General features: G+C 43.3%; 1 protein-coding gene across 2 annotated transcripts in view; it reads left to right on the forward strand.

Annotated features, from left to right (window-relative positions):
- Positions 1-11591, forward strand: part of GRHL1 (grainyhead like transcription factor 1) — a 41298-nt gene extending 29707 nt beyond the window's left edge. For both annotated transcript variants that reach the window (XM_071741888.1, XM_071741887.1), the window contains exons 10-16: positions 24-111; positions 1983-2122; positions 3500-3537; positions 3636-3724; positions 5473-5558; positions 7121-7185; positions 8403-11591. In XM_071741888.1, coding sequence (XP_071597989.1) covers positions 24-111; positions 1983-2122; positions 3500-3537; positions 3636-3724; positions 5473-5558; positions 7121-7185; positions 8403-8517 — 621 coding nt within the window. In that variant the 3' untranslated portion in view covers positions 8518-11591. The remainder of the gene's footprint in view (positions 1-23; positions 112-1982; positions 2123-3499; positions 3538-3635; positions 3725-5472; positions 5559-7120; positions 7186-8402) is intronic.
- The last annotated feature ends 945 nt before the right edge of the window (positions 11592-12536 follow it).

Here is a 12536-nt window from a genome sequence, read left to right on the forward strand (position 1 = left end):
CACCTTAATCTCTTGTCTGACAGGGAGCAGAGAGGAAGATCAGGGATGAAGAGCGAAAACAAAGCAAGAGAAAAGGCAAGTGCACTGACCCCAGCTCTCAGTTGAATGCCTGTAAGTAGAAATTATTCTATGAGTATTTTAAATTAGATCTTATTTTGGTTAACAATAACTTGTGTAGTAGAAATCTCCTAAGTCAATTTTTATGTCCAAGACAGGGTCCTGCAATGCATTCAATAAAGTGTGACTTTTAGCAGTTCAGATTACAGGGTAAGGGTGTGATTTTTGGGCACTGCTGGAGATCCTGAGCTTCAGAAAGAACTGAGGTGTTCTTTAAATGTTCTTAATGTTCAAAATATTTCCAGCTTGATATAAACTTAATCTTTAACTTCAATGTGTTTGTAACTGGTCTGCAAGGTGTGGTGGTAGCCTTGGGACTGAGCCTCCAGCCTCCCAGCCCCCCACTCACTCTTTTGGAGTTAAGTGATCCCTAGTAAATAATTTCAATAGAGGTTTCTGCACAGGTGAAGACCTCAGCAGCTGTAATGTGTAGAGGCTGTGGAATTTCTTCCTGCTGAGCATCTTCCTTTAACTGCTGCAGGTGACTTCAGCAGATCCTCTGTTTGGATTACTATTTGCCAGCAGAGCTGCTTAGAGGAAAATGTGTCTCCCTGTTCTTGCTTTGCACAGGACAGACCTGTGCTCTCCCTGGCTCTGCTCAGAGCCAAGCTGTTAACAGCCCAACTGGTTTAACAAGCAGGTACCTCACGCTTGCTGGGCAGGATTTTCCTGACACAGCAGGTACAAGCTGCTGGAAGAAGATAATGCCATGGGGGAACCCATTTGCTCGCAGGCAGTTGCAGAAAGGGCTGGGGTTTTGTTTTTTCATGATCTACTTGAGGGGAAAAAAACAGGTGGGTTTAGCATTTCACAAACACAGCCCAAACAACTCTCAAAAGATTACTGTATGCAGCACTTTGCACAATGGTTGGAAAGTGCAAGCAGTTGCAATACTGATTTCCAGGATCTTAGAATTTTACAAAAGCTGCTTTACAGTGTGAATTTCCTAGGCTTGGGATTAGTCTGATGTGACCTTTATTTTCCTGGAAAGTACTGTCCATTGCTGTTTAGTTCTTGTGTGGTAAGTTTTTGATTGCTTTAAGCTGTAAGCTGTTATACACACGTCCAAGATCACAAATGCCATATGTGCATAGATTTATCAATAGCAGAAATAGCTTGTTGGTTCTGGACAAATTTTTTTTCATAATTTTTCTAAGGAAAAAAGAATATTTTCCACTGGGACATGAGAAGTGAAGTATTTTTCTGCGGTTGTTTTGACACAAAATCAAAATGTTTCCACATGGTAAAATGAGGGGAAGTCTTCAACTGGGGTCTGGCAGCCTGGGGTGACCAGGATGAACAATGAGATAAACAAATACTTGATGTGTAACTCTGACTGCCTCATCTTGCAAGAAATAGTATTTATACCACCTCTGCAGTGTCATAGTGCTTCTGTGGTGCAGCTTCTCTTTGAGAGGCTCCCAACTGGAACTACCTGGGTTATAGGTTTCTGCCTTCCTGATAGAGGAAATCCAGCAACCTTTTGAGGGAATGGATAGAGAGAATGTGGGAATTGGACTAACTTTTTCCCTCTGTTTGGATGGCTTGCTTGGGACATAGGTCTTCACTGGGGTGAGTGGCCAGACCATTCTCCAGCCCAGCTTAATGTCTGAACAAAGTCAAGCAGCCCACTTACAGAGAGATGGAGCAGACTTCTGTTCCCCTGTGAAACAAGCTGTTTCCTCAGGGTCCAGTCCCTTTTCTGGAAGGTTCAAACCTACAGGCTACAGGATCTCCTCCCTTTGACCCTAACTACATTGTACCCTTGTTCAGCAGCACATGTGCCTCTTCAGCGACTGAGGAAAGCAACAGCCCTGTCAGTGTTTTCACCATCCTTTATTTCTCAATATTTCATGTCTCTGCAGTTTCTGATGTCAAAGTGCCAATGCTTCCCTCCCACAAACGTACAGACATCACTATCTTCAAGCCCTTCATGGACTTAGACACTCAGCCAGTTCTTTTTATTCCTGATGTTCATTTTGCAAACCTGCAACGTGGTGCTCATGTAAGTAAAGCTCATGGGTGTAGGCATGAAGAGGCTATGGGGGATGTATCTGAAAAAAACCCAGGTTGCTGTGTGTATGTATAAAATGCCAGACCATCTGCTCTGATCCTGTAAACTCCTGCTAGCTGACTCACCTGAGCAAGAAATGTTGCTCTGCAAGTGCATTGTTTGGAGTTAACTCAGGATGTTTTCTGATTAAATTGCTTTTCTATGAACTCCAGTTAACACGAACCTGAAAGGACGTTTCCTACAGCATCTGCAGCCAAGAGTTCACTGGATGAACTGCAGGCTGCCTTTCTCTTGGATAGTCTGCTGGGTTCCTGGTGCGCTGCTGTAGACCTCGGGCTTCTCCAGCCCTGTGCTGCAGGGTGAAAAGCTCTTCTGTGGAACTGGCAAGTGTCAGCTCTGTGATCTGCTGCCAGAGTGCCCTGCCTCAGTGTTCCTGGAAAGTCCCAGCTGACAGGAAACTGGATAGGAAAAAATTAGAGTGCAACCAAGTTTCAGAATCTTGGAACTTTCATGTGCTGGGAGTTCTGGCATGCTCTAACAGAATCAAAACCTTACTTTTTAAAAGGGTTGCCTAAGCTCCTAGCAGCAGTGGAGAATAAACTAGCACCCTCAAGGCTGTCTAATCCCCATGATTTCCTATGAAGGGTCTTGTGCTGAACTCTTTCAGAAGACTCTGCCAGTCCATATAGAAAGCTGGTTACCTCCTGTATAGTCATGTCTCTCATTTGAGATCCTTTAGTTTCTCTTTATGAAAGGAGGGAAAGATGATACTGGCTTTGGAGGACTGAGACAACATATTGTTTGATACAGGGTTGAAAATAAGAGGAAATTAATTCTAGTTCTGGTTAATATTTTCACAACCCTAAGCACAAGTATCACTTTTATATTAAAATGAGGGCAAATTTTTATTGCTTCTTTCTTCTAGTAGTATATTTGTAGCTGGCTCCCTTCTCAACTGGCTTGGTTTTCTTTGTCCTATCTGATGTGATGAGTGAGCTGGGTGGGTGAGCCTGTTCCTTGCAGTTTGGGCTGTGGGCTCAGGGCTTTCCTTTCCTTTCCTTTGATACCTGTTGGACATTGCTCATGCTAGATGCAGCATGTTCATGGTTGTTCCACGCCAATGACTCTTGAACACTATTGCTGAGTCTCTGCCAAGAGATAGCACTTGAAGGGACTGAGAGATCCTTGCTAACAAGCCCATATTACACCAGCTAATGGTTTTCCCCTTATGCAACTTTGTTTTGTAGCATTCAGAGCCCTTTGCAGTGCTGTCTGAGGACTGCACACCACATGAGCTTCTCACTAGCTAGCTAATTCAGTGTGTGCTTTTCTGCATATGTAAAGAAAATCTCTTCTTTGTTTTAAAAGGTCCTTCCTGTTGCTTCAGAAGAAATGGAAGGTGAAAGGTAAGAGCTGCATTACTTCAGCCTACTGCAGTCTTTCCCTCAGACAGAGGGGTCCTGTAATTGTACCACTGTTAACTTTTATGCCTTGTCAATGACAGCTCCAACCTGAAGAGAGGAGCCTATATGGGTGAAGAGGACTTCATTGCTACTCCGAATAAGATGGCCAGGATAGAAGAACCAAAAAGAGGTGGTATTTACTTGTTTCAGAGACTCAATTATTGGAGTATTTCTCCATCATTATAGAGGTGCAACTGAGGTTAAGGACTTGTTTTAATTTATTTTGGATTATACTTTTAACCTGATTTTTTGGGTTTTGAGTAGCAGTAGAAAGAGTTCACATATCGGGATGTAGGATCACAAATCCTTTACAGTGTCAGAATTTGTTTTTTCTGACAACTTAGACACTTATCTGGCCCTCAGCCTGTAAGGAAAAAGGTTGAGAGGAGCTGAGAAGCTTGCCAGTCTCCTTGGTGGACCTGGGGAGAGAATTTGTGGCTACAAGGCAATTTGGAAATCTTTAAGCAATGAATGCCAAGAACTGGCTCTGAGTATAAAACTGTTGTATCTTTCATGGTGCTGGAAAACAGGCTGGTCACTGCTGACAACTAAACTGAGAGAATACTCTGCTTATTTTTAACCTGTTGTCAACCTTTGCAATTTGATGTGGGATTGGATGTTGCTGTGGAAGCCCAGAAGTCTCCTTGAAGAGGGTGTAGAGGATTATTACTGGTCTGAGTCGTGTGTGGAAGGACCACGACAAAGCTTAAGGGATTGAAAGGGGAGGATTAAACTTGTGACGGGGCAAAGATTAAGTCTGGCAAGTCTGACCTTAATGGGGCTGCACTTCTGTAGTTTGGGTAAACTAGTAGAGAAGGATGGATTTTATGAAAGGAAATATTCTTGCTGCTGTATGCCATAAGAGGAGACCCATGGGATTCTCTCTCCTTTGGCTGGTATCATCTGACCTGTGCTGTAACTGAGAGTGTGTGTGCTGTCTTTTTTTTTTTTTTTTTTTAAATCTACAGCCCTCCTTTTTTAAAACAGCCTTTAGCAGAGGAAAGCTATTGGGGTGTTGAGCTGTCCTGAATTCACCTTGTTCAGCTTAGATATGCCAGTAATTGCTCCATGTTCTGGGTGTGTCAAGGCTGTGGCTGATGAACTCTTGTAAACAATCCAGGCTGCAGTACCTAGTCATTAGAAGATGGATCAAAGACAGCAAAGCTGTTAAAGTCCAAGCCTTCTTGCTCTCATGGCTAATTCCTCAGTCTTAATGCAGTTTTTAATGAAGCTGATGTTACATGTAATGACTCTCTGGTAGCTTCAGAACGCTAGGGATGCTTACCTAAAGAGGTTTCTTATTCTTTTGTTCCCCTTCTAGCTGGACACTGAGCCAGCAGTGTGTCAGCTGGAGTGGTATGAGTAGTGCTGAAACATGGCAAGGGGTAGGAAGAGAGATGAGACAGTGTAGGAGGAGTAGAAAGCTGTACAAATAAATAATTCTAAAATGAGGAGGTGACCCGGATGGTTTCACCTGCTGTGGTAGCATCTGTCAGATAATTTTACTTAGCAAACTCTTACAGCAGATGACCTGTGAGATAAGAATACCCAAGAGTCTCAAAGCTGTGTGCTTTGTGATTCACCTTCCTATATTTGAAATACAACTTTTTTATATAACAGAAGATAGCAAAGAGAGAACAATTGAAAGATATTTTACAGTAAAGATGTTTGAACATGCAGTGTTTCTGTGTGCCAAGAATATGTTTTGAGCTAATCTAGCTATGCATGGTTTTGATGCAGTCTTAAGTGTATATTGAATATATGTGTATCTCTTAATGAGATATTTACTGTACATTTCTTTGTACTTGGCCACTATCATATAGAGATCTTTTTTGAGGAGCAATTATGCAGTAAACTCCCTCTCTGATTTCTTTTCAGTGTTGCTGTATGTCCGAAAAGAGTCAGAGGAAGTCTTTGATGCACTCATGTTAAAGACACCATCTCTGAAAGGTTTGATGGAAGCGGTAAGTAGTGAGGCTGCTTTAGAGACCTTGCCTTCAGTTTAGGAAAAAGTGACTGCAGACCCTTGCTGTCCTGCCCTTGCACCCTGGACAGTCAGAGGAGCCAGGCTCTCAGTGGTAGCTTGTGTCACAATACTCCTGCTCTTCTGGAAAAGTGTGAGGCTGTTTTTTCTTTTTTTCAAGAATGCAGCAATTACTGTAAGTAATGCTTTAATTCATTATTAAGAACTTCAGGAGCCTTCCCTTTTAAGGGTCTTACCTCACATCAATAGGATCTGGGTGTAAGAAGGTGTTCCTTACCCTTCCTAAGAATCCAGGTGTGTCAAGCTTGATAACTGGAAACCTGAGAGAGTCCTAACATCACAACTGCTGCTGGAGAGAGCTCCTTCCAGGGTCGCTTCTTTTGCAGGCTCTGCTTTGGCCAAAGTGCAGAAGAGGCTGCGTAGACCTTCATCAAAAATGGTCAACAAACTCCTACTGTGGATGTTCCTCCCTCAAGTCTTTAGATTAGAAAACTGAGTGTTTTCCAGAACTTGTTAAGTGGCTGGGGTTTATTTCTTTCTTTCTTTGGTGGCCTCCCCTCCCATTTTGTAAACTGCTTATGAAAAGCTCCAAGTTCCAGTTCTTCAGTGTGCTTGGAAACTTATGTATCTGTGCACATGTGCATGAAATTGCTCTCTGGTACTTCCAAAATAGCCTTTCACTGCCCCTGCTGCTTCAGTGCTGGAAAGAAAAGACAGAGCTTAACTCCAAGGAATGGTGTAATGTTTGGCACGAGCTCAAAACTGACGTTTCTAGCTGCTTTCTGTGACTAATGCCTCTTCAATGATCAGAGGATGGAGGTTTGGGGGCTGTAAAGCTATGTCTTGCCTTTAGCTTTGGGACCAGAGATGGTTCTGTAACTTGAAGCTCTCTCTTCCTAGCTGTGGAATTTTGCCAGCACTGGCAGGCTGGAGATGAGGGGGGGGCTAATGGAGAAGGGGAGTGAAGGCTATGAAATTGTCTTATTCTGCAGTCCTGAAGCAAAGCTGTGTCTTTGTTGTTTTGCTTGGACTTCTTAAAGCAAGGAACCAAGAGGTCACAGCTGTAGCTTGGAGGAAACCCCCTGTGTTTTGCATCCTGAAATGGTGTATTGGTTTGGTACTTGCTGGCAGTCTGACAGAGCAATTTGCCAAAGTAAATCAGGCTTAGGTTACTGACCTCATGACTTTCTAGAGGTTTTTACAGTGAAGTCCTCTGGTGGCTGTAGTTCCGCACTGGGGTCACTCTGCTGGGTCAGGGGGGCATTTCTGATCAGCTCGTGTCCTTAGCAGCAGAGCTTTTCACTGTCCTGCACCAGCTGCTGTGATCACTAGTTCTCACCTTATCCATTTGACACTGAATTTAAAACTGGTATTTGACATGCTAGGAAAAATATAAATCCAAGAGTCTAAGATTTAGCATTGCCTTTATAGGGCAGAGCAGTTGTTTTCACCCACAGACCTTTTTTTCTTCCTTTCTGTAAAGTAGTAAGCAGAAGACAATGTCCATACCAGTTTCACCAACACTTGCTTTCTTTGTTCTAGATATCTGACAAGTATGAGGTTCCTTTTGATAAAATAGGAAAAATCTTCAAAAAATGTAAAAAAGGGTGAGTATATACCTCTGCAACAACTGAGAATGAACCCCTTTTTTTAAACCTGTATTTTTTTTTTCAAATCTGCTTTATAATTCATGCACTGCATGTATGCAGGTGCCATTTCTGGATGTGCACATGTGCATGCAATGTACTAATCCCCTTCCAGTGTCATTAAAAAAGACTAGAAGGGTCCTATAGAAATATGCAGTCTGACTTCTGGGTAAATACATGTCACAAGAGCTGAGTTAATTGCTATTTGAACCAGAGCTGATCATGTCAGATGAAGAGTTCAGATTATTAAAGACTTCAGTGGCAAAGAACTTACTTCAACCCATGTTGAATTGCTCTAGTGGTGAATTGCTCTAGTGGTACTCACTGTATCTATTTTTTGCTACAATTACTAAACCTGATTGTCTTTTTGTGGATTATATTGAAGAAAACGTGGTTTACGAAGTATCTGTTCCCCACAGAAGCCACACTCCAGAACCCTTTTATTTTGTAACATAAATAATCAAGTTCCTGAATGTGTTTGCTTTTGGTTTTCCTTTTAATTTTTTTTTTTTTTTTTTTTTTTTTCCCCCCCTCTCTAAAGCCATTTTAGTATCTTTGCCCCTTACCCAAAGCCCCTCTGGCCAGAAAAATATACTTCCATCACCTTTGGAATGTAGTTTCAGGGGTTGTGCTTTCAGAGCAGAATTACCACAGCAGTAAAACTACAGAAGTTTTGAATTGATGGTACCTAAACCATTGCTGAGGACAATTTTGTGTGTGAATCTGCATGCTCACATACACACGTGTGTAAACACACACAAACACACAGATATTGACTAGAAGCAGCCCAGCACCAATAGTTTATTTTCTGCAAGCTCTGTAGGATTTTGTACTGATTCTTTATAGCTGTCAGAGCAGTTCAAAGCCCCAGGGCTGCTCAAGTGTCTGCAGCTTAAGAAGGATTTCTGCCACTTCAGAGATCTGTTTCCTTCCCTGGTCCAGGAGACAGAGCTAACCCTGTTGTTCAGATCCTCAAAGCACAGATACAAGCCTTGGTGACAGGTTTGGGTAAGAACACTCAGATCTGCTATAGGAAGCCATGGATCAGAGACAGACAAGAAGGGATCTTGCATTACCTGTGGGCAGGCTGGGCTCACTGGGATTTGAGAACACCTTTGCTGCCTTTGGCATTTAGAATGGTAATAATGTCCCTGACTTCATTTTAAATTTTTTTCCAGAATTCTGGTCAACATGGATGATAACATTGTGAAACACTATTCTAATGAAGATACCTTCCAGTTGCAGATTGAAGAAGTTGGAGGATCTTACAAGCTCACTCTCACCGAGATCTAAGATCACGGATCCTCTGGATTTTAAACAAAGGTCTCAATTGAACATTTTCCCACAATTTAGGATACTGGGCAAAACACTAATTGCATTCTCCAGAAGAAAGCCAGGTGTTGACTTGTTCTGGGGAGCAGAGCAGTGTTTTAGCTTAATACGTTTGTGTTTCTGTTCTTTCCAAAGAACACTAATGCTGGTGACCTTATTTGCGCATGAAATGAGTGAGCAAAGATCAGTGATTAAATAGAGAGCATGTATAAAACACTAGTAAATACAGGAGGGGCAGCTCCTGGAAAGTGGCCTTTTAGAGTGGTGGTATCTTATTTATCTATTCAGTAACCAGGTTTGAGCCCATTATCAGCTAATACCATTTTATTGGACTGTTTACTGCTATGTAGAGCTGCAAAACTACTGATTGATAGTAGTAGGACTTGCGTGCAGGTTGGACAATAGTCTTTATAATGTTTACTCTTGAACAGGGCAGACTGAAATCACCTGTGTCATTTGGGGGGAATGTAAAACTGCCTTGCTTATGAAGAACTCGCCTTAGTAACTGTGTGAACTCTCATCAGATGAAGCTATATTGTATATAAGTGCAATATATTTTTGAAGGTTTGTAAATGTGTACATACAAGTGATATATAATATATAAAGTATGGTGTTCTGTATATACCGTGAATATATGCAATGAAGCCCATCTAAAAGGATGCCATATACAAAGAAATGGATATTTAATATAGCTATTTAAAAACAGACAAATCCTTAACATTCACCAAAGGTGAGCACACATTTGTATGTTCATAGAAGGCACAAGAGACCTGCTTGTTCATCATGGATCTTCCTGTGTGGAAGGAAAACAGCACCAGCTCTCTCCTAAACCCTCCTGCACAGCAAGGCAGCAGCACTCTGGCTGCTCTGAGCAGCTGCTGCTTTGAGCCCTGCAGTGGATGTGTACTGCTGCCCTGGGAGGTAATTTGGGATGAGCCTGAGAGCTGGGTCCCAAGAGGAGCTGAGCAGATGCATTTTCCTTGGAATCTTGCTTCTGGGGGTCAGGAAAAGTGTCTCCTGGAGGGTGGTTTTTTTGGTTTTTTTTTTGGTTTTTTTTCTTCTGTAGCAGTGTACTTAAGGCTCAGCTGGGTGCTGCCTGCAAGAGCAGCACAGGCTCGATGAACCCATGGATTGGAGCCAGCTTGCAAAGTCCTAGAATGTCAACAACTGGAAGTGCACAGGCAAGGCTTTTGAGAGAGGAAGGTGGCAATCCCAGCTCACCAGGCCAAGCATTAGCAGGGACTCTAGGGGCTGCAAGCAGGTTGAGCATTCCTGATATGTGTACATTGCATTGACCCACTGCTGAGGTGGAGAGACCAAATAGGCAGCTGGTAGCAAGTGTCCTGAGCCTAGCCCCAGCTGGGACTGCCAAACAGCTCCAAAAATATTACTCTGCAGTAGATCATACTGTATTTACACAGCATGTGTGTGTGCTTATGATGCAAAAGCACTCTCTGGTTAGTAGCAATTTGAGAGAGGAACATTTAAACAGCAGCACTTGGCTCTAAGGTGAAAAACCCACATTACAGGGTGAGTGTCAGTGTCTTGGTTGGGGATCTGGACAATGAAAGAGGTTTATAGTGCTTTGGTACAGCACAAAACTGTATGTGCCTCACCTAGGACATTCATCTGGATAGGCTGGAGAAATAGGAAAAGTAGGATATAATTCTACTTATAGTCAACGATTCTACTTAATGGTTAATGAATCATAACCAAATGTTGTTCAGCTGTGTCGTGTTGCTGTTTGGAAGAAGGAGGCAAATGCCACACTGAGTTAATAAACAGAAGCACGGCCTGCACCACCTTTGGCTCTACTTGGCATGGCTGCAGCTTCTGCTGGAGCACTGCTCCCTGTGCTGACCCCCAGCCCTTCCAGCAGAGCCTGCTCCTAACCAGTGTCCCAGAGGCCAGGCCATGGTCCTTCAGGCAGAGCTCAGGGTCTGAGAGTTGGGAGGCTTGGGTGGGTTGCATGGTGAAGGATTAGCTTCAAAAGGGATGATTGAGGGGAGAAGCCTGACAGCACATGCAAGTGTTCTCCTAGTCCATTGTAAGCATGATGAGAAGTTGTGGGCATAAACTGCAGAAATTCAGGTTAGGCATTGAGGTGGTTTTACTGCAGAGAGAAGAGCAGAGGTTGCCCAGGGAGGGGGGGGAGTTTGGCATGGAAGGTCTTTAGGGACAGGCTGTCACAGGTCTATTTGATTCTCCCTTTTGGTGCTGAGACTAGATGACCATTTGAAGTCCCTCTCCACCATTTTTTTTTTTTTTTTTATGATTTAAATGAAATAAAGTATTTTAGGATGTGTATTCAAGCCAATCCTGAGCTGGTTCTTAGAGCACTCCATTCCCCCCTCCTCCTCCTCCACTGATGGGCCCCATGGAGGCTTGCCAGCACCCTGGGCACTGTGTGCTCCCTTCTTGGCTCTGCAGCTGGAGCTGAGCAATGCAAACTCTGTGTGGATGCTTCCATGACTATGGGCACATGGATGGAGCTCATGGGCTTGAGGCCAAAGGACAGAAGCTGACATGCAGCACAGTGCTGAAGAGGCTTGGCCAACACATGCCACCCTGTGCAGGAACCTACTGCCTGCAGAGCAGCCACAGGACTGGTACCCAGCTGACACCAACCTGCTGCTTGGGCTTCCCTTCATCAGTCACGGGGAATAATGTTACTATGGCAAGGGAATTTTTTAAAAACATGATATATAGAATACATATATATATATATTTACACATTTTTATTGAAAATGGAAGTTTTATTACAGGAATTCAGTCTAGGGTCAGGGAAGTAGATTTAGATTTTCCTTAGAGGTAGGATTGACATGAATGTTATTTCTTTCTACTGTTTAATGAAGTATGTGAACTAAATCTGACGATTGTTTTCCACTATAAGATGTTCTGGGACACGGGTCTTATAACAGTAGCAGCAATGTCATGTATGTTTTATGAAACTGATTTTTTTTGTTTTGCCTGCTGTTTTTTAATTGAAAGTGTATTTTAAACCAAGCTATTAAATTTTATATGTTCATTTCTAATTATGAGTCTTTCATTGAGTAACATGCCTGCCCTTCTCCCTTTGTTTTTACTTTGTCAGGGGATCTATAAAACAAAACCTCAGTGATTGTTTAGTAGTTTCTCCTCTTTGCATAAAAAAATAATCCCCATGTCAGCCTTGCTGCTATTCCCACATAAGAAATGGTTATTCCTTTTTGAGTGTGTGGAAGCTGTGTAGCACTGTGGTTTAGCAGGACACTTTCCTTTGGCAGTAACACAAAACCTAAAAGCCATCACTGAGTTGGGCTGTGTAGTGGGGGGGTGATGCCTGATGGTCTCTGGTGGCTGTGGAACTAAAGCATCAGGGGCATTGCCACCTTGTGCACCCTGTGCAGCAGTAGAATGGCTATGGAGATAGGACCTGTGGGCTCACAGCCTTGGCCATCCCTGGTCAGAGTGAACTTCATGTAGTCACCAGCCCACAGTCACTACAGGGACTGGTGGGTACCTTTCCAGGAGCAGCTGGTGACAACTGGTGTTTTCCAGGTGGCTCAGGAGGACCATGTGGACCTTCCTGAGATGAAGGTGGCTTTAAGTTAAGGTCCATGTTAATTCTCCAGACTAATCCTACTGCTGCTGTTCTTCAGGTGTCTGGAGAGAGATGTTCACCTCCTCTTTTTCACCATTAGAAGATGTCTCAACAAGCTTTAGCTTCAGCTGTCTCCCCAGCCCTGCAGCAGTTGCAGGGTGCTGCCCTGGGCTTGCACTGACATGCCTGGGGCTCGGTGGGGAGCAGCGTGGGAGGCAGAAGATATCTGGGCTAGAAAAAGGCAGGGAGCAGTTTTTATTTTTCACTTACTTGCAGAGTTTGAATCTCAGATGTAGAGAGTTGCTGCAGGATGTCACCCAGAAAGTCCTGGGATGTCCCAGGGGATGCAAGAGTGCCAGGTGATGCTGAGCATCACTTCCATCCAAGTTGGTGCTCA

This window comes from Heliangelus exortis, chromosome 3 (assembly GCF_036169615.1).
Source record: "Heliangelus exortis chromosome 3, bHelExo1.hap1, whole genome shotgun sequence".
Lineage (NCBI taxonomy): Eukaryota > Metazoa > Chordata > Aves > Apodiformes > Trochilidae > Heliangelus > Heliangelus exortis.